This window comes from Hemitrygon akajei, chromosome 11 (genome assembly GCF_048418815.1).
Source record: "Hemitrygon akajei chromosome 11, sHemAka1.3, whole genome shotgun sequence".
Classification (NCBI taxonomy): domain Eukaryota; kingdom Metazoa; phylum Chordata; class Chondrichthyes; order Myliobatiformes; family Dasyatidae; genus Hemitrygon; species Hemitrygon akajei.
The window spans coordinates 55,785,281-55,807,999 of record NC_133134.1 but is presented as its reverse complement, the minus strand read 5'-3'; the positions used below and the strand labels follow the sequence as shown (position 1 = coordinate 55,807,999).

The following is a 22,719-nucleotide window of genomic DNA, read 5'->3' as shown; positions in this document are numbered from 1 at the left end:
CCTGCAAACTTGTCAACAAAGCTATTCATTCCATTATCTAAATAACTGAGATACAGCATAAAAAGTGGCCCCAACACCGATCCCTGTGGAGCACCACTGGTCACTGGCAGCCAACCAGAAAAGAATTCCTTATTCCCACTCGCTGCCTCCTACCAATTGGCCAATGCTCTAAGCATGTCAGTAACTTTCCTGTATTACCATGGGCTTTTAACTTAGTAAGCAGCCTCATGTGTGGCACCTTGTCAAAGGCCTTCTGAAAGTCAAAATATACAATATCCATTGCATTCCCAGGAAGAGGTTGTCCTGCAGAGACCATGAGGAAACTGCGCTTGTCTCCAGTACTGTCAGGGGTGTCTGGTACAATATAATTTCTTAACAAATGCCAGATTGTTGTAGGAGGGACAATATGCTTTGTCACCCTGTGATATTCCACACACTTCAAGGATTTGCATGCAACATAAGGAACGGAGGTGTATGATTTAAAAATGCTTGTTCAGTTATTACCTTAGTCACTTTTAGCTGCTTTGTCGGCAATTGGGATGCTGTATGTGTTAATTAGTAATGTTACTATTTATTTGTTTCACATTGTCACTATTCATATTAATTTGGAAGGTCAACAGGGACCATTGAGGGGGAAAAACCTGAATCATTCTCTTCCCTTCTTAAAGTGTAATGCATTAATGTAATGTAATTGCGTAACAAGGCTGTTATGTAATAACAGCTATTTTAACTCCACCACCTACTCTTTTTTTCCCCCCAGTGATGCTGCCTGGCCTGGTGAGTTCCTTCATTTTCTGTGTTACCTTTTCTGAAAATTGATTCTATTTTTGCATATGGAACATCCTTTTTAACAAGTTCCTTGTCTCACATTGTCATACTTTGGATGAACTTTCTGGGTCAGATATAACTCATTTCTTTGACAATAGTCACTATTTTGTTTTTAAAAATGAAAAACCGAAGTTTCTCCTCCCCCTCCCCCCGCCCAGTTTAGTCAAGTCTCTGTGACAGCCCCTTTGCTTTGTAACTATCTGCAGGCAAGCTATCTGGGACACCTGACATGGATATAGACTGCACTTTTGAATGAGAGTTGAGGAGACCAGCAGCATGGATTTTCTGCCTATTGGGGACTGCTGGCATCTTCTGTCACTGGGGAACTCTGTTTGCAGCTAGATTTCCCATTTGTGATCTATTAGGGTTATGAACAATTCACAGGACCAGAACTTGGGAAGGACGCACTACCTTGAGTGGAAAATTGATCCTTCCAGTATTTGCAACAATTTAATTGTAATGTCAGAAAATTCATTCATGTTCATCTGCTTAGTTTATGTAACAAATCTTGAACGTTTGGGTTTTTTAAAACTATCTTGGGGAAATTGTCTTCTCTTACTCCATTGTCAAAGCCCCCATTAGAGAATACTTCACTTTCATTGTCTTCTTCTGTTCCACACGTCACAAATTGTAAATCTTCCAGAGGCGCCCTCCTGTTTTTAATGTGTTACGAACCCCGTAACTGGGTCACTTATCAGCAAAGATAGAGAGGTCCGTTGAAGTCTGATGGTACTATTTTTAACAGTATTTATTAGTAAAAATACACAAAAATAATATCAATGCAAATATACAGATAATATATGTCAATACTAAATCTAAAAGTGCGGGTATAATAATAATCAATAAGAACTAGCTCTATCGTTGTCTAGGGGATAATGTATTGTCCGATGGAAATATAAAGTTCACTCAGTTCATGCAGGCTGCAGCCTTTGGGGACCGCTGGGTTTGCAATGGTTAGAGAGAGAGAGAGAGAGAGAGAGAGAGAGAGAGTTTTGGGAGAAAAACTTGCTGGCTTTCCTTTTATGATTTCGATCCGTCAGGAGTCCCGTTGGTGTGGCCGTTCACTCGTAGCCTCTCCTTTAGCTAAGCCGTTCTTCCGTGATGAGCCCGCCAATCCCAGGCAAGGGAAGGACGCACACGAGCCCCCACCGGCTGTCGCTATTAAACGCTGTCACGGGATTTCTAGCGTTTCTCCTGGTGCGTCTAAAGGGGTTGTTCCCCAGACCCTCTTTTATCCTTACTCACGGGGTCTCAGATGTCAATCAGGTTGGGATGATGCAATCCCTCAACCAGCCCACTCTGGTCATCCCTTGAGGGGCTTCAATGAATAGTACAGTACTCAATACACAATTCCGTCTCCAAGAGACAATAGCCGTTATCAATGGTTTTGTTTTCGCTGAGGCCAGGACACATTCCAAACCTTGTGGATTCTCTCTCATTTCCTGGGTCCCAGACCCGAATTAATAGCGATCTTGCGATTCTCAAAAAGAAGGGGGTGACTTTGTACCCTTCGGCCCCTCAGAGTTGCGGCACATTCGTAACAAAATGTTAAACTAAATCTCATTCCCTTATACTCACAACCTTTGTAATTTCACTTTGCCCTAATTCATTTCACTTTCTTTTATCCTTGCCTTAAAAAGAAGCCGTGGATTTACTCCTCTTAGGATTGGGATAACCCTCTGCTCAGTTTTGAAATAAAACATGGGATCCTTTTATGTCCACGAGTGCACATTTTGGCCATGGATGCTAATATTTCCATTTTAAAAGTGATCCTCTGACAGGGCAATACTCTCAGTATTGCATGGAGTCTGACAAGACTTTTGAGCTCAAATAATGCTTCAACCTTGAGCCCTCTAAATTGGGAGTTCATAATAATTGAGTTATAGCTGTCATTTTGTTATATTGAAAGATCTTTGAAAATTCAAACTGGTAATGCCTTTAAACTGAGTACAGATTGCTGTTTAGATAAGTGACACTTCATGAAGAATTTGCATCTGGGAAGCAGTTATTGAAAACTCAGCAAATATAGAATGGATTACTAGGAAAAATACATCAAGGACGTCATCTTGATTCACTGCTACAAATATTGCCCTGTTCTGATAAATGAATTGACCTTAACTTTAACCTCCCTGAATGCAAACATAAAAATTCTCTCCTAGACTTTTATAACTGGGAATGTATTAAAGTAACTGATTCTCAGTTCTTAGAAATTAAGAACTGTTTACAACTTGATAGCACACTAAAGCTTGTGAAATGCCTGATTAGATTTTTTTTGCTGGATTTGTGCTCATATTTCATGACTTTTGTGTGGTGCATTTAATATTTCAATAGTCTTTGAGTAATACTGTAAATATATTTAAGCATTCTTGAGTAATTCATTATGGGTTGTATGTAAATAATTGAATTGCATGCATCATTACATCACCACAAAGCTAGACTCAAATTATCGGCTCTCTTGTTTTCCTTTCAATTAATTTTTATTTTGGAGTGACAAAGCAAGTGGTGATGAGGAAGTTAAAAAAAACCTGAGATGGCTACCTACCTGTTGAAGTGCAGTGACACATTTGAATTTTAAAAAAGAGTAGAAAGAAAATGGTAGAATTTTTTAAATGGGCAAATGCACACACAGGTTCATAAACCGATAATCATAAAATAAGAGCAGAAATGGCTGGCCACATTGGAAAAATTGCATTTGATTTCACAATGGATAACTGGATATATACGGAGTGGATTGAGTAGTATTTTAAAGCAAATGAAATGGCCAATGAGAAATGAGTACCAGTTTTGCTGTGTGCATTGGGTTTAAGGGAATACGGTTTGCTTACAGTTTGCTCCAACCAAGCCAGAATGACTTTTGGTATCATGAAGATAATGCAGGAACGTTTAGAACTGAAACCACTGATTGCAGAATGCTTTAGGTTTCATAAGTGGAATCGAAACAGCATCTTCCCGCTTTCTGCGGGGATCGCTCCTTGCACAATTTTCTTGCCTGTTCATTTGTCCCTCCCCATTAGTCTCCCTCCTGGTGCTTGTCCCTTCAAGCAGAGTGGGTGCTGTTCCTGCCCCTGGACCATCTCCCTCACTGTCATATTCAGGGCTCCAGGTGAGGCATGCTTCACCTGTGGATCTGTTGGGGTCATCTGCTGTGTCCGGCGCTCCAGTTAGTTGGTGAGACGCAGTGTGGATTGGGGGACCACTTCGCCAAGCACCTGCGCTCTGTCTGCCAGAGGGGGCAGGGTCTCCTGGTGGCCACCCACTTTGGTTCTGCTTCCCATTCCGATTCCGACATGTCGGTCCATGGCCTCACCCGCTGCTGTGTGGGGCTATGCTTGGGTTTGAGGAGCAGCACCCTGTGCGCTGTCAGGGTGGCCTCCAGCATTGATTTCTCAAGCTTCCAGTGGTTGCTCTCCCCCCCCCCCCCCCCCACCTTTCGTCACTCCCATTCCTGTTTCCCTCTCATCTAATCTCTTTACCTGCCCATCACGTCCCTCTGGTGCTCCTCCCCCTTCCAGTTTTCTACCTCTCCTATTCCTCCTCCTCCTCCAACGCTCTATCTCTTTCACCTATCAGCTTCCCAGCTCTTTATTTCACCCCCTCCCCTCTCCCAGTTTCACCAATCACCTGCCACCTTAAACTTCCTCCCCTATCCCCACCTTCTTGATCTAACTAATCATCTTCTTTCCAGTCCTGATGAAGGGTCTAAGCCCAAAATGTCATCTGTTTATTGATTTTCATAGATGATGCCTGGCCTGTGAATTCCTCAGCATTTTGTGTGTCACAAAAATGATTCCAGGATTGAATGAGCTTTTGATGGCGCTGGGCCTGTATTCACTACAATTCCAGAGAATGAGGGATGACCCCGTTTAAACCTATGGAATGGTGAAAGGCCTTGATAGAGTGGATGTGGAAAAGATGTTTCCCATGGTGGGAGAGTCTAAGAACAGAGAACACGGCTTCAGAATAGAGGGGCGTCCTTTTAGACCGGAGCTGAGGAGGAATTTCTCTAGCCAGAGAGTGGTGAATCTGTGGAATTCATTGCCACAGGCTGATGTGGAGTCCAAATTTTTATTTATATTTAAGGCAGAGGTTGATGCTTCTTAATTGGTCAAGGCATGAAGGATATGGGGAGAAGGCAGGAGAGTGGAACGGAGGAAAATTGGATCTGCCATGATGGAATGGTGGAGCAGACTTGATGGGCCAAATGGCCTGATTCTGCTCCTATATTTTGGTCACAGTGAGTCCATTTCAGTGTACGTGGCTGTATTGAAGAGTTTAATCATTGTCAGTTCTGTAATGGGATTAATGATGCACTAAGATCATTTAGTTTCTGGAATCTTACAAGAAAAAAAGTTTAAAATGCCTCATAACTGAAGCATAACTTGCATTTAAAAGAACAAACACCAAACAGTTGCAATTGGGTTACAATCAAGAATGAAAATGAGTGTGAACAAAATTAAAGTCTGAGCAGAAACTTGCCTGGCAAAAGAAATTGTGTACTGTTGTAGCAAGGGCTGTTATACGCCAGACCAATACAGGTTTAAAGGTGAAACGCAGAAAATGCAACAAAGAGCGTGTTGGGCACACAAAAATAAATGGACTGCATAGGGAAGAGCAAAAGATAAAAAGTCAAGTTGTTTGAGAAGAGACCTAATCTGCATGTTGTTGATTTTAAAATATACACCTGCTAATCATGAGAGTGATGCAGGATTGGCTAGCCTTAAGATTTATAATGTGAAAACTAGCAATAAACAAGCAATAGCTTACACCAGAAGTGAACTGCAAATTAATTAAAATGAAAGTGGACATTGGCTGGGCGGCTTGAGTCATTCCTTTAAATGAGTTTGAATGGCATTTCAAAGATACTGAACTAATGGCTGCTGAAATCCAACTAAGAACTTGTACTGGAGAAAATATAACTCTGGGAATGGCATTCATAACAGTGAAATACAACACAGCAGTATTCAAAGATGGCATTGGAAACTCAAACATACCAAAGGTAAAGTAGTGGTAAATGAAAATGCCACACAAAAGTTTTACAAAGCCTGTCCAGTTCTTTATGTAATAAAGTTGCCAGTGAGCAAGATCGTATAGAATTTGAAGAAATTCTTTTCAAGGTTGAGTGGAGCCCTTGGGCAATGGCTGTGGTCACAGTAGCCAAGAATGGTGTTTCTGTCAGGATCTGTGGTGATTTTTAAGGTCACCATCAACCCAGTACTGAACATGGATCAATACCATCCCCCCAGGAAAGAGGATATCTTTGTAAACCTTTCTGGAGGGAAACACTTCAGCAAAGTGGACTTGGCTAAGCCCTACCTATGATAGAGATGGAAGAAGAGACGGTGTCTCTCACAACAAGTACTCACAAATGGCTTTATTGCTTATTTTTGGAGTAGCATGTGCACCTGCACTCTGGCAGAAAGCTATGGACTAGGTGCTGCAAGGCTCCTTAGGCCATTGGTGTTACCTGCATGACATTGTTATTGTTAAGGATGACAAGGAACATCTCCAAAACTTCAAATTGCTCAGAAGATAACAAGATTATGGGCTCTGAACATGATGGCAACAAGTATAAATTATTTAAACCAACCATCACTTACTGTGGTACGCTATTGACACAAGAATTAAACAAGTGTGCTGAGAAAATTCGAGCAGTGGTGGATGACGAAAGGCAAAAGGATGTGTCATGGCCGCGGTCCTTTTTAGGGTATGTCCATTACTATAACAGGTTCCTGCCACACCGGCTACTGTGCTCCACCCCTTCAACTCCTCATTGCAAACTGGGAAGAAATGGCAATGGACAAAGCACTGTGAGGTGGCTTTCTAAAAGGTGAAGGAAACAGTGATCTCAAGCACTGTACTCACACATATTGATCTATATTGTCTAGTGAAGCTTGCTGTGCACTGTTTGGGATGCCATCGTGTCCAGAAGAAAGGTATCCAGAGCTGTCGGAACCACTTCCCACTGTTCCAGAATGAACTCTTCCAATTAACACCGAGGCAACCCCGGGATTGCTTCACAGGCCTGATTTTTAGATGGAATAACTGAATGAATTTTAGAGGCTTTTTATCATTGCTGTTATGCCTTCATAGTGAAGTGGAAAAACTCGCTGAAGTGGTCATTGGCTCTGTGTATAATTGGTAGAATGAAGAAAATTTAGTTTTCTTTTCCTACATGATTTAAATGGGTGTGGAGTGCTTAACGGGTGTATGAACATCATACATAAGGTAATCAGTCAAGTATTTGAAGTCAAGATGGAGAAGGGAAAAGTAGGGCACAGATGTGAATTATTTGGCTAGCATGTAAAAGTAACATGGGTGACAGAGCATTCCTGTTAAAAGGTAAAGAAAATCTTCGAAGTTGTCCTTTACAATCGTTGAAACAATCTGTAATGCAATGGGTTGGGTAGGTATTGGCCAGCTTCCAGTGAAGTTTGATTGTTTCTAGAATATGAGAATGCACATTGTCTCTCTTGTCTACTGGCTGCACTACTAGAGTGGAAAGTGCAATGTTTTGTAATTTCAAAACATTAAACTAATTGAAAGGAAAACAACAGTTAGGTAAGTTGTATGGGTTCATTTTTACTTTAAGCGAGGTGCACACAAATCATGTAATAGTATCATGACGAATGCAATGAATTTTATAAGCAATGCTTAATCAAACAATATATTTACAATATTACTGAAATAGTAAATACACTACACTCCCTGCTTTGCTGTAAACTTCCAACGCAATAAGACTGCCTCTCAACTATATCTACAGTATGCTATTATAATACAACTACTATGTACAGACTTCCACAGCAAAATAAATATTAAATTGTCATAGTCAGGCCTAAAGATTTAATCACATTGGAGGCTTTCATACTGTTGTGGGAGAACATCCATTCTGACTGGGGGGGGGGGGGGATCTCTCTGCTTGACAGCTAAGACTTGTGGCTGTGAAACAATCTTGGGTTTGGGGTCTCTTCTGTGGAGCTTGAAGGAGTTGACTCAGACTGTGGGAAGTGATTCTGACAATGGTAGCCATTTTTCTTGTCCTTTTCTCAGCTTTTCACTTTGGATTTTCTTTGATCCTTCTCTCTTGGCCCCGACTTCTTTCTTTCTCATGTTCCTTCTGTCTCTTATGCCTTTCTCCTTTTCACTCACTTTCTCAACCTCTCCCTCCTTTTCAACTTGTCTGTCTTTTCTCACCTTTTTCTTTCTAGGAGTAACATCTTGATCTTTAATTCTGTTCACTGGAGTATTTTCTTATTAAAACCTTCTATGGCTTTCTTTAAGATCTGATCTCTCCTGGTTTCCTCATCCACAACATTACCTGACAAATCCTATGTTTTCGTATCTCCATTGATTCCTTTCTTTTTGGCCTTGCATTCATCCAGCTGGGCTTTGGTCTTTGCATCTATTTTTAAAAACAGCTTTTTGTTTCCCACTTGAAGTACATACAATAACCTTAATGCACACAGCAGATTCTGGTTATGCACTCTAAAGCTGAATGCTTGCAGCATTTTGAAGCTCCTTGAACGCTCCTCCAGTTTAAAACCAAGCCACATTTTGCAAGTAACTGCCTGATTAACGTACTAGCCTTTTCAGATATGTTGCCTACAAGAACTGTTGTAGTTGAACTACTGTTTTGTTACTTTCATGATTGTGCTGAACATCATGGTCCTTCCCTGGTCCAGTATGCTTTCCAACCAGAGGTATGAGGTTGTCACTATGACCTGTTTGCCCTCTGGGCAGTGGTTCAAGGTGTACTGCATGGAGACAATTGTGGCATGATCCAGTACCTTAATTTGCTTACAGTTGACTTTATTTTTCAGTTGTTCCATTTAAGATCAGAGAATATAAACAATACAGAATCTGAACTACTTGTTCCTCACAGACATTCATGAAAACAGAAGAGTGCCCCAAAGAAAGAGTGACAGTTAAAAATGTTCAAAGCTCCCGTACTCCCCCCTCCAATGCACAAGCAGCAGCAAAGGAACGACCCTCCCCCTTCCTCACTTAATCAAAAAAAGCAACAGCACCCTGCACCCACCAAGCAGGCAATAGCAAGATCGTGATTTGCAGTACAACAAGAATAATCATTCACCAGACAAATTTGACATACCACAGGCTCTCCCCCTAGTAAAAGGACAGATATCACCCTTCCACAGCGAGAGGGGTGACATAAACAAAATAACTTGCTGATTTACAGTGTTATATCCTGCTGCATCACATTTATTTCGAGTTCTGACTTGAGAATGGTAACCTCTTCCCCACCAATGAGAGAGAGAGAGGGCACAATCCAAGTACAGAGCCCCTGACTGCTGATCCACTGTTCCCGATCTTCTGTTCTGTCCCCCCCCGTGACGCTTCATTTGGAATCACCGGCAGAAAGTCTGCTCATTCCCAGGGCAGTAAAGCCTCAAAACTCTGAAGGGATGCTATTCTTCTAGACTGTGCCCTTGGGATATCGTAAAATGACTGGTTGGTGAGTCCCAGGAGCAGGTCCCATCGCTGCAAAGAACTGAAGTTTTAGTGTAGCTCTAGGCCAGGGTCTTCGACAGAACCCCATTCACTTTGAAAAGGAAAAAGTTTTTAAAGGTAGAAATTAAGTGGTTTCCACAGATAAGCTCTAAATTGTTGTCAAGTCCTATTGTGGCCCCACTCTCTGTAGAGAATGTGGCATGCAAATTGTGGATGGATCTCCAAGTTGTAGTTGTCTCATCCAATCAAACCCCCATAATGCTGGCCTTCCTGCTTTTACCATATACAAGCACAATGTGGCTGTTCTGAAAATCATTCCCATAGGAGTTATCTTTTCTCCAGTATAAGTTCTTGGATATCTGCAGGCTTCAGTTTCAGTATCTTTGAAATGCTGTTCAAACTCATTTTGTGCGATAACTGAAACAGCTGTTTCAATGTCCAATTCCACTTTAATTTGCCATTCATTTCTGCTGTAACCCATATAACTTGTCTATTTCCAGTTTTCACATTGTAAATTTCAAGACTACACAATCCTGTGTCACTCTCAATTCTTCATCAGCAGCATGTAAGTTAGAGCTCTTTTTAAAAGTAAATTTTTAATTTTTTTCTCTCCTCTGTACAGTTTCTTCATTTTTGTCTGTCCAGCAAAATTTTTGTATGCGGCCTGCTTTGCATTTTCTACAAGTTTCACATTTAAATCTGCATTGGTCTGGTGTATGTGAGCCCCTGCCACCACAGTAGCACAATTTGTCCAGTCAGGTTGGTTTCTGTGTAGACATTGCAGTTTTGTCATGCTGTCTTTCGTGACTGCAACTCAGTGATGCAGCAATTTCAGCTACAAGTTGTACTGCAGTTAGGAGCTGTTTTTGAATCTTGTAGGATTCCACAAGCTAAGCAAACTCTCAGGGCATTATTAAGTCCATTACCAAACTGAAAATGCTCAGACAATTTCTTTGGTTCAGCCACGTGCACTGAAATGGACTCCCTTTGCTTTTGATTCTGCTTATGAAACCTAAAGTGTTCTGCAGTCAACAATGGCTTTGTTTCTGAATGTTCCTGCATTACTTTCACAATATCAGTTAAGCACATTTTGGCTGGTTTGGTTGAACTTCAAAGCAAACTGTGTGCCTTTAAACCCAAATGCACTCAGCAAAATTGCTACTCGTTTCTCATTGGCTATTAATTTGCTTTAAAATGCTGTACAATTAGCTCAGTATACATGAGCCAATTACCCATTTAGCAATCAAATGCAGCTGTCTTTCTGATTTAGCCTGCCATTTTTGCTTTTTGAGTATTATCACCCAGTACACACTGCTTATGAACCTGTGAATTCTGGTTTACTGACTTAAAACTCAATTGTGTCTTCCCTTCCGAAGAAACATGGACTCTGCTGCTTTTCTTTAAACTTGAGCTTCTTACTGTGCATCAACTGGTTGGTAGTCATCTCAGATTTGTTTTTTAAAAACACCTTGTTACCACTTATGTTTTATAACGTCAAAACATTAAACCAATTGAAAGGAAAACATTTTTACTTTTAAGTGAGGTGTGGGCATATCAAGTGGTAGGTAGCATCATGACATATGCAATTTGTTTATGGTTATATGTAAAAATAATAAACACCTTCCACCTAAGGGCAATTTAAAGTCCAATCAATCTATAACCCGCATGACTGGGATATGGGAAGAAACTGTAATACCTGAAGAAAACCCATGCAGTCATAAGGAAAGTGCAAATTCCACAAAGGCTTCATTGAACCTGGGCTGCTGTGTCCAGACCTGTGTTGCTAAAGCGACCTTAGAGGTTTTTGGATTCAAAGAAGCGGAAATAGGCCTTGTGCCTCCTTGTACTTTACTGTTCAGTAAGATGATGGTTGATCTTTTACCTCTGCCTCTCTTTGCAGTAAATAAGTCTTGATTATTTGAATGTAATGACATATGTGGAAGGAAAGAAAATATTCAAGATGTGATGGATTCAGTGCACGTTTATTCTGTTTGGGGGGGGGTATAGGTGGTTCACTTTGGCACTTAGCTCACCACACATTAACCTTCTAAGAACAGTCTAGTATTTATTGGGCTAGATGTTACACCATCCATTTTGTCTTTTGTTGTTTGAAAAGGTAATCCTTTCTCACTAGGAATGTTAGGTTACCAAACTGCAATATTGGTTGCCTTTCTTTTCCATATGCTGCCTGACTTGAGTATTTGTAGAGCTTTCTGAATTTAGCTCTTCATACTTGATGCATTAATTTTTTAAACGTTCATTTTTCATTATTGTTTTCCAAATTCCGGCCCTATCATTAACTTGAATCCTCTGGTAAACTAATGAGTTGGGTAATGTTACTTTTATTCCTGCTCTTGGAGCTTCTAGTGAGGTAGAGGCAAGGGGCTTGATGCGTGAGTGATTCTACAGCCCTTAGCTGAGCCTGTTTGGCATGAGACACACTGGAAATCCACAATACAGAATCCCAAATGACAAGTGTTTTGTCTTTGTATAAGTTGGTGACTGTTACCTGAAGATACTTGTGAAAAGTGGCTAGTACAGTAGGCAAGTAGTGCTTCTTCCTTCCAGCTGCAGTTCAAGATAACTGGCCTCCATTGCTGCCTGTGTGCAGTTTTCACATTGTCTGTGACCTTTGTGGGGCTTCCCTCTGGTGCTCCAGTTTCCTTGCACATCCCAAATCCAGCTGGTTGCTAGGTTAATTAGCTTCTGTACAGTAGCCCAGTTGCAGGTATGTGCAAGGAGAATAAGGATGGTGTTGTGAATAGGTTACAGGAAATAGAACAGTACAGCACAGTACAGGCCCTTCATCCCACAATGTTGTGCCGACTCTTAAACCTTGCTTCCCATGTAAGCCGCCACCTTAAATTCCTCCATATACCTGTCTTGTGGTCTCTTAAATTTCACTAGTGTATCTGCCTGCACCACTGACTCAGGCAGTGCATTCCACACACCAACCACTCTCTGAGTAAAAAAACCTTCCTCTAATATCCCCCTTGAACTTCCCACCCCTTACCTTAAAGCCATGTTCTCTTGTATTGAGCAGCGGCACCCTGGGTAAGAGGTGCTGGCTGTCCACTCTATCTATTCCTCTTAATATCTTGTATACCTCTATCATGTCTCCTCTCATCCTCCTTCTCTCCAGAGAGTAAAGCCCTAGCTCCCTTAATCTCTGATCATAATGCATACTCTCTAAACCAGGCAGCATCCTGGCAAATCTCCTCTGTACCCTTTCCAATGCTTCCACATCTTTCCGAAAGTAAGGTGACCAGAACTGGACACAGTACTCCCAATTGTGGCTTAACCAGAGTTTTATAGAGCTGCATCATTACCTCACAACTCTTAAACTCTATCCCTCGACTTATGAAGTGAAGTGGGGAATGCTATAGATGCAACACTAATCCTAGATTCCTAGGGGAAAATATGAGGGTGAATACCAGTACTGTGAAACTGAACAGTAGAGGCAGGGTGGAGAATGGTTCAATCATCTGATAACATTGGACTGTTTTACCATTGTCTCAGCTTCCAGACCAAGGACTGCATATCTGTTGAGTAGTTCATATAGAATTCTATCATTTTCATCATTTCTGATGTAATACTGGGTGTGGGAGTATGGGCACATTGGGTCAGCACCCTTTGTAACCATCATCAGAAATCCTTCTTGGAGTCTCTGAACTATCTTATGAATTGTCTGTGTGTTCAGAAGCTATGCTTCAAAACAGATCTGTTCTCTGTAAGTTACATTTTAATCTTGCAGCTGTTCCTATTTTCTGGCGAGGAAAGGACATGGCAATTCTCCCTGGCTTGTGGCTGGCCTTCAGTAATAATTTCACACTTTTGTTCTTCAGTTACTGTTTGATCCCTTAAATCTATGAGTAATTCTTTTATGTCTGTGCAATGTTTGAAGCTTTGAGTTTCTTCACGTAGTTAGTGCAGCTTGCTAACTGTTCATTTATATCTTCTGTTACAAAAATTGACTAAAATTAATTCTCAAGTTGAGCTACTTGGATTTCATATTTTAGTCATAGAGACAGCACAGAAACAGGTCCATCACTGTCAATGCTTGTCCCATTTATCTCATCAGGTCTATGGCCTCAGAATTTAGTTAATGCTTCTTAAATGAGTTTCTATCTCCATCACCTTTTTCAGGCACTGTAATTCAGACTCCAACCCCAACCATGTGGGCAAAATTCCACCCCCCATCCCCTCTAAGCCAACTACATCTTGCTTTAAACCTATGCTCCCTTGATTTAGACAGTGTCACAGTGGGGGGGGGGGGGGGAGAGAAGAGATTTTTAATTATTATCGTATATCTTTCCTATAATTCTTTCTGGTACCTTCGTCTGCCCTCCCTCAAACTAGTCTGCTCCAAAGCAAACAAACTCAGTTTATAAAGTGTCTTGGTATAAAAGATATTTACATTTTAGTTAAGTTCCTGGTGAATTTTATCTGTGCTTTCTCCAGTGCAATCGGATCCTTTATTGTTTCTGTAAGAACTTTGCAAGTTTTCTGGTGGCTGAGGAATGGTATTTAGTCTACTCTGGCAACAGTGGTTTCAGAAAGTCAGGCGGATGGGAACTGCTTCTTGGCTAGTTTTTTTTCTTCATTTAAAGCTGCTAAATTGGATTACTTTATCGTTCATCTAATTTCTTGTCCTTCAGAGAAGGTAGTGCTGTCCTTATGTTAAAATAGGATTTCGAAATCTGAGCATGTGGAGGTACCTGACTGCTCTGACAGTGCTTGTAGTGTACATTGAGTAGAAAAAGACTACTATCCTCTGCTCAATTGAAACACTATATGATTTCTCTGTACCAGGAATGGAAAGGTTAAAATTGAAAGTGACCAGTGGAACCAGAACAATTCAGCAATGTAATGGATTGCTTGAGGCAATCATAAGACTGCTTCAATACAATTGATTTATCTAGTCTTTAAAAGTGGTTTCCAGCAGTCTTGATAGTATTGTTTATATTTGCAGGCTATGTGATTCTCAGAAGTTTTAAACAGGTTTTGATTTTCTAAAGAATTTTGTAATCACGTGTTTCAGTGGTAGAAGTGTGTCTTGAATAAGCAACACACAAAATGCTGGAGGAACTCAGCAGGCCAGGCAGCATCTGTGGAAAAGAGTAGTTGACATTTTGGGTTGAGACCCTTTGATTTAGAATATTCCATCTGATCAATTCTTGAGTAGTCGCAGTTCTTGTTATCCATGAAGGATAGGGCATGGAACTTCTTGTAGAAAATAAAATCCAGGTGCTACTGCAGCAGTTTAGAACTATTAACATGAATAGCTGCCTCCTGTGTGAAAATCACAGCTCTGGAAGGTTAAAAGATACTTTTGATGTTGGGAAGCAAGAGCCTTGCTGTTATTTTTCCTTTTCTCAATCCCGACTTCCTTCAGAAAATTTGTATGCTGGAGGCCTTTCAAATCCCACAGGGCTAAAACACATATCAGTAAAAAAAATTGCCACTGTTCTCTAGCTTTCTCTGTAACTGCTGAGACTGGGAGCATTTCCAAGTGTTGCATCTGTTACTGGATGCTTAGCCTGCTACCACTCCTCTCGGTCTTCCTCTAATTTGGAAGAGGTTGACTGCACGGCCCTGTTTCCTAGAAAGTCCAGGGTTGAAGTCCCCCTAAAATGCAGACCTCGTACAGGAGGCCATGGAAGAATCACTCAACCATGGCTGACCTTGGGAGTATGGGGATAGGGAAGTGACAAATAACATACACCTGAGCCTATCAGTTTCTTCTATTTCATGTGCACCATGCTGTCTCTGCTGCCAAGCTAGAAATTCGGTCAGTGATCTCTTGAATGATATGGCTGTTTATCTTAATAGAGCTTTGCAAATCACAGTATGTGAGGGTTTTAACTTGAGTCCAATTTAACATGCTGACATAGGGTTATCTTGCTTTTATACAGCTTTTGTGCAATTTTAATATGAAATGGTTTCAAAGGTACATTTAATGTCAGAAATGTATACATCTTGAAACGTTTTTTCTTCGCAACCATCCATGAAAAAGATGAGTGCCCCCAAACAATGATAGTTAAGTGTTAGAACTCCAAAGTCCCCGCCCTCCCCCCCCAGCTCCCCTCCTCGGCGTGAAAGTGGCAGCAAGCAACAATCTGCCCTCTCCCCCCACCAGCTAAAAAAAACTGACACCCACCACTGAGCACTCAAGCGTGAGCAAAGCAACAACAAAGACACAGACTTGCAGTACTCCAGAGGCTACTTGTTCACCCGGTATTCAACATACCGCAGGCTCTCTCTCCCTAATAAGGGAGAAAGAGGTGTCTCTATTTCACAGCAAGAGGGGAGACATGACATATCATAACTTGCTGGTTTACAATGTTAAAAGTCCGTTGCATTGCTTTTTCTGAGCTCTGTGTCCAAACATCTCAGGTCTTCAGGCACACAGCCTGAGCTCTTCTGACTCCCATGACACACCGATTTACTGTCTGGACACCAACCTCCGCTACCACCCCCCCCCACAGAGCCACGAAATCTCGGACCTCCAAAGACGAGCAAAGCTCTTAGGCCGCACCCTTGGTGCGCCAAATAATGTGAAACCCCGAGAGCGGGTCCCATTCCTGCAAAGTTGTGAAACTGTACAGTAAAATGATGTATGGTATTCTTTTCAATCTTATTTCAACACACTCTAATGGTTTTCCTGCTTTCTCTGTACCATTTTCTTCTATATTTCATCTTATTGCTGTTTTCCTTATAGTTTACTCATTAAGTGGTGGTTTAGATATCAGTCCTGCACATTTGAGGGTTTCCAGGAAGCTACATCCTACTTCAGGGTGGCACAGTATGCAGCGGTTAGTGTAACACTTTACAGTGTTAGCTGTAAAATCTGTGCTGCTGTCCGTAAGGAGTTTGTCTGTCCTCATCATGAACACATGGCTTTGCTCTATTTGCTGGGGAAGGGTCTTGGCCCGAAATGTCGACTGTTTACTCTTTTCTATAGATGCTGCCTCTCCTGCTGAGTCCTGCTACATCTGACGTTATCGTCTCACTCTGAAGCTGCAGGGTGAGTTCTATCCTATTAAGATGACTGTCTCCTTAGGGTTCCTTTACCTTAAGTTTCCTAATCAAATCTGGTTCGTTACACAACACCCAAGCCAGAATTGCCTTTCCTCTAGTGTCTCAACCACAAGCTGCTCTAAAAAGTAATCTCATGGGCATTCTACAAATATCCTAAATGTGGTATCAAGGAAGCCTGGTAAATTGAAATCAATGCCCAAAATGGAGAAAGTATATCAACATTTGAGTTGCACCTGTTCAATAAAATAAAATTGCTGTGGATATTGAATACCATCATATTTTGCAATTCTATTTTCAACTGAAACAGGTGCCTACCTGCAGCTTCTTTGGTGCATGGACTGATGAGTTTCATGTAACATCAGAAATAGAAGCAGGATAGGCATTTGGCTTCCAAACCTGCAATACTGTTCATCAAGATTGTGGTCATCTTGGCAGCATTTTCCTGCACTATTGTCATATCCCTTGATTCTTTTAATATTTAAGGTATCGATATTGGTTTGAATGAACAACAGAGCCCTCTGGTAAAGACTGCTAAAAATCTGCCACCTCCTGAATGAATAAATTTCTTCACATCTTGCTCCTAAACGTGTTTAATTTGGACCTTGACCCCTGTTTCTAGATGCAACTATGGGAAGCATTTTCTTTCCATTCTGCCCATGAAACCCCATCGTGTTTTGTAGGATTTAATTATGTAATCTTTCATCCTTTATTTCAAGATAACAGGGCCACACCAGTGCCTTTAACTTTTGACATTCAGTAGTGTTACCATTGGCAACACCCATCAATATCCTGTGCTCAGCATTAAGCAGAACAACTGGACCAACTGCATGAATATCCTTGTTCCACAAATAAGTCAGAGGCATGATACTTGTGTGCGAGGTGGGCTGGAGGTGTTGGTTTTCCTTTAGGATTTCCATTATCTACGAGGTAACAACTAGAGTGTGTTTGAATGCCTTCCACTTGCTTGGATGTGGGGAGCTTCAACAACATTGGCTTCAATCGAGACAAAGCAGCTGCTTAATTGGTAGCCCATTTACCAACCTAAGCATTCATTCCCCCACAGCCAAAATATTAAAGGTATGCAGTCAATAAAGTATTGTACACTTTGGTTACTTGCATAAGCTACTGTTAGGGCACCTCTTGAACCAACAACACTTGATGCCGAGAATGAAGATAGCAGTTGTGTGTGAATGATGCTACTTGAATTTCCCTTAATCATAAAGCATGTCAACTTAAATACTTTGCAGTTCCTTCGTAGCATGTTCCATTATCCTGGAACACTTTTATAACGCCATTGAAGGAGTACTGTACTTTTATTTGAAGGACTTCAGTGGCCAATGGTTCACCACCTCCTTAGAGATAAGTGTGAGTGACATGCAGAAATTTGTAACTTCATGTGCTGGGTAAACAAAGCCATTTAGCTTGTCTAGCTAACATGGACCTTTTGTAATTGACTATCCATTCATAATGCATTCAGAATGTGATGGAGACATTTGGCAAAGTTGTGCAATGTAGACAGTTGAATCAAATTCCATCATGTCTAGTCTAATCCTTTATCCTGTATTACACGTCCTTGAGCAGCTGTTTATTCTATCAGCATTCCTATAATCCTAGCAGCTCAAAGTATCGTATTGCATATGGCATTAGATCATATCTCTGTATTTGTCCTTTGTCTTCCAACTAACTTTATCCAATGTATTTCAAAAAGATGTTGAGAAGTGCTTTAAAAAATTGAAAGTGTAACAAATTAAATAGGATTCTTGTTTCTGGCATTTGGATGATTGGCCAGATACAAGATTAAATGAATGATATAAGATATGGGGAAAGTACAAAAACTTTTTAATGCAGTTATGATCGATGCAGACACTATCAACAATTCAAACTAGATTGGTAATTTGGTTTATTATTGTCTTGTGTCCAGAGGTACAGTAAAAATCTTGCATACTATTCATCCAATCATTATAACAGTGTATGGAGGTAGTACAAGGTAAAATGGTGCAGAATATGGTGTTATATTTACAGAGAGCAGTGCAGATAGAGAATGAAGTGCAAAGTCCCACCTAATGAATTAGATCGTGAAATCTATCATACTATACCAGGGCACCATTCAATGGTCTTATAACAGTGGAATAGAAACTGTCTTTGAACCTGGTGGATGTGCTTATAGGCTCTTGTATTTTCTTCTCGATGTAAGGGGGGTGGGAAGAGAAGAGAGAAGAATGTCTGGGGTAGATTATGCAACCAAGTTAAATGCTCTCCACTATTTCTGTAGAAATTTGTGAGAGTCTAACCAAACACAAAGTACACTGCAGATCCTGGGGTCAAAGCAACACGTACAAACAAGCTGGAGGAACTCAGCAGGTTGGGCAGCATCCATGGAAATGAGCAATCAACGTTTTGGGCTGAGACCCTTTGTCAGGACTGAAGAAGGAGGGGGCAGGGGCCCCTTAAAGGTGGGGGGAGTGTGGGAAGAAGGCTGGTAGGTGCCAGGTGAAAAAACAATCAGAGGAAAGATCAAGGGGTGGTGGAGGGGAAGCAGGGAGGGGATAGGCAGGAAAGATGAAGGAGGAATGCAAGGGTGTCTCCAGCCCCTTGGTATGAACATTGAATTCTCCAACTTCTGGTAATTCCCTCCCCCTCTCTTCCCCCATCCCACTTTCCCTCTGCCTCCTCTTCTAGCTGCCTATCACCTCTCTCATGATTCTGCCTTCTTCTACTACCCATAGTGCTTTCCCCTTGCATTCCTCCTTCACCTTTCCTGCCTATCCCCTCCCTGCTTCCCCTCCCCCACCCCTTGATCTTTCCCCTGATTGGTTTTTCACCCGGCACCTACCAGCTTTCTCTTTCCCACCCACCCTCCCCCCACCTTCTTTATGGGGCCCCTGGCCCCTCCTCCTTCAGTCCTGATGAAGGGTCTCAGCCCAAAACGTTGACATACCAAGTCTCCTCAAACTAATGAAATGTGGCCTCTGATGCATCATCATTGTAATTGCATCAATATGTTGGGCCCAGGATAACACCCAGGAACGTGAAACTGCTTACCCTTTCCACTGCTGAGTCCTTGATGGGAACTAGTACATTCCTTTGACTTCCCCTTCCTGAAGTCCACAATCAACTTCTTGGCCTTACTGATGTTGTGTGCAAGGTGGTTGTTTCAACACCACTCAATCAGCTAATCTATCTCACTCCTGAACACCACCTCATCACCATCTGAAATTCTGCCAACAAAGTCCAAAGTAAAATTTATTATCAAGAGTACATACATGTCAGGTGGTGATGAGAGGGCGTACAGGAGTGAGATATGCCAACTGGTGCCGCAGCAACAACTGGCACTCAACGTCATTAAGACAAAAGAGCTGATTGTGGACTTCAGGAAAGGTAAGATGAAGGAACACATACCAGATGGATCAGAAGTGGAGAGAGTGAGCAGTTTCAAGTTCCTGCGTGTCAAGATCTGAGGATCTAATCTGTTCCATCATATTGATGTAGTCCTAAGGAAGGCAATACTTTATTAGGAGCTTGAAGAGATTTGGCATGTCAACAAATACTCTCGAAAACTTCTATAGCTGTACCACGGAGAGCATTCTGACAGGCTGCATCACTGGTATGGAGGAGCTACTGCACAGGACCGAAAGAAGCTGCAGAGGGTTGTAAATCTAGTCAGCTCCATTTTGGGCACTAGCCTACAAAGTACCCAGGACATCTTCAGGGAGCGGTGTCTCAGAAAGTCAGCGTCCATTATTAAGGACTTCCAGCACCTAGGGCATGCCCTTTTCTCACTGTTACCATCAGGTAGGAGGTACAGAAGCCTGAAGGCACACACTCAGCAATTCAGGAACAGCTTCTTCCCCTCTGCCATCCGATTCCTGAATGGACATTGAAGCTTTGGACACTACCTCACTTTTTTAATATATAGTATTTCTGTTTTTGCACATTTAAAAAAATCTATTCAATATATGTAATTTATTTACTTGTTTATTATGTTTTATTTTTTCTCTCTCTCTGCTAGATTATGTATTGCATTGAACTGCTGCTGCTAAATTAACAAATTTCATGTCACATGCCGGTGATAATAAACCTGATTCTGATTCTGTCACTGCATACAACCCTGAGATCCCTTTTATGCAGGCATACTTAGCAAATCTATCATAGTAATTGTAAACAGGATCAGTGGACAATAAACTCTGCAAATAAGATGTGAATAGCTAAACAGTGGGCTAAGCATGCATCCTTGTGGTGCACCAGTGTTGATTCCTCAGTGAAGAGGAGATGTTATTTCTGATCTGCACAGATTGTGGCCTCCCGATGAGTAAGTCAAGGATCCAGTTGCAGAGGGAGGTACAGAGGCCTGGGAATTTGGCCTTGTTGATTGGAACTGAGTTTATGATGGTGATGATTACAGCCCTGAGTTCAATGAACAGCCTTGCGTAGGTATTACCATTGTCCAGGTGATCCAAGGACGTGGCGAGCCAGTGGGATTGCATCTGCTGGTGACCTATTGTGATTATTGTGGTGAGTTTTGTTAGAGGAACAAAAGTTGTTGGCCAAAGCAGCCAAATTCCCCAATCTCTCAAATAATAGCATTTATTAATGTTATAGTCCACAGTAAAGTACATTGTTTAATCTTGCTCTTTGTATATGCACCTGAACTTCATCTGTTCCTATCTATTATTTATTATTGCCATTTACCAAGCAAGCAGGTATAGAGATGGTAAATTTGATCTTGTTAATTTCAGTCTTCATTCTGCATGTTTGTATAATGCTAAAGTCTTCTGTCAGAATCCTTTCCATTGTCCTTTGCTATGTCCTGTAATTACACATGGTAGTCCTACACCACCTTTTCTACTTTCTCCTCTGTTCGTGTGTGTGTTAAGGTTATTATAGCATGCTCTCTCCATTGTTGGGTAAATGCAAAAAGCAGTTTTTTTTGTCCTCATTGAATAGGAGGTTGGATTTTGCTGAGATATATACTGTAGGTATTTAGAGTGATTGGAAGTATAAATGGTTTCTTTCTTGTGTAAATTTCTATTCTAGCTATTTTTATTTTGTATTTCAGAATGTTGTATCAAAAAATGCTTTCCAGTATCGTGGCAACTCGCAGCATGATGCTCAAGAGTTTCTCCTGTGGCTTCTAGACAGAGTCCACGAAGACCTGAATAATATTGTTTTAACAAATGTGAGACCTCCTGCCAAGGTATGAACTTGATTCCTTTTATGAGGTTTCAACCCAAAACGTGATAATTTTTCTCACCCACTGAATTTTTCTAGTACATTGTTTTGTTTAATTAATTAATGTGGCTATCTATTAGGGTCGCAATAGGGGATCGTTTGGCCATGCAGACCTTATGGTCAAACTGTCAAATTAATCTATCTCTCTGTACCATTTTAGATAGATTCACCAGTTCTCTTTTGAAAGTCGTTATTACATTTATTACCCTTTCCCTTTCAATTTCTGCCAAACACTTTATTTAAGACTGTAAGATATAAGAGCAGAATTTGGCCTGGGTCTGCTTTGCCATTTCATCATATCAGATCTAATTTTCCTCTTTGCCCGAATTTCCTGTTTCTACCCGTATCCCTTCATGCCCTGACCAACCAAGAATTTATCAACCTCTACCTTAAATATACATTAATACTTTGCCTCCACAGATGCCTGTAGCAAAGAATTCCACAGATTCACCACATCTGTTTTAAAAGGATGCTGCTCTATTCTGAGGCCGTGTCCTCTGGTCTTACTCTCCCTCCATAGGAAACATCCTCTCCACATCCACTCTATCAAGGCCTTTCATCAATGAAGTCACCCCTCATTCTTCTGAATTCTAGTAAATACAGGCCCAGAGCCATCAAACGCTCTTCATATCACAAGCCATTCAATCCTGGAATAATTTTCATGAACCTCTTTTTAAACCCTTTCCAGTTCACCACATCCTTTCTAAGATAGGGGTTAAAACTGCTTGCAATGTTCCAAGTGAGGCCTCACCAGTGCTTTATAAAATCTCAACATTAGATCCTTACTTTTATATTCCATCCCTCTTGAAATGAATGCTAACGTTACATTTCCCTTCCTCACTACAGACTCAACTTGCAAATTAACCTTTGCGGAATCCTACACAAGGACTGCCAAGTCGCTTTGTGCCTCAGCTTTTGTATTTGCTCTATATTTCTTCTACCAAAGTGCATGACCACTTCCTGACATTGTATTCCATTTGCCAATTCTTTACCCATTTTCTTTTTTTGTCTAGTCTCTCTACTTCCTCAAAACTAACTGCCCGTCTACCTATCTTTGTGTCGTCTGCAAACTTTGCAACAAAACCATCAATTCCATCTTCCAAATCATTGACGTATAACATAGAATGAATTCATCCCAGCACAGACTCTGTGGAA

The 22,719-nt window shown here is 41.2% G+C and overlaps 1 protein-coding gene across 1 annotated transcript in view; it reads left to right on the top strand.

Annotated features, from left to right (window-relative positions):
- Positions 1 to 22,719, top strand: part of usp31 (ubiquitin specific peptidase 31) — a 135,377-nt gene that overhangs the window by 50,826 nt on the left and 61,832 nt on the right. Inside the window, exon 3 of the mRNA XM_073060894.1 lies at positions 21,392 to 21,529. Within this exon, the coding sequence (XP_072916995.1) occupies positions 21,392 to 21,529 (138 nt within the window). The remainder of the gene's footprint in view (positions 1 to 21,391; positions 21,530 to 22,719) is intronic.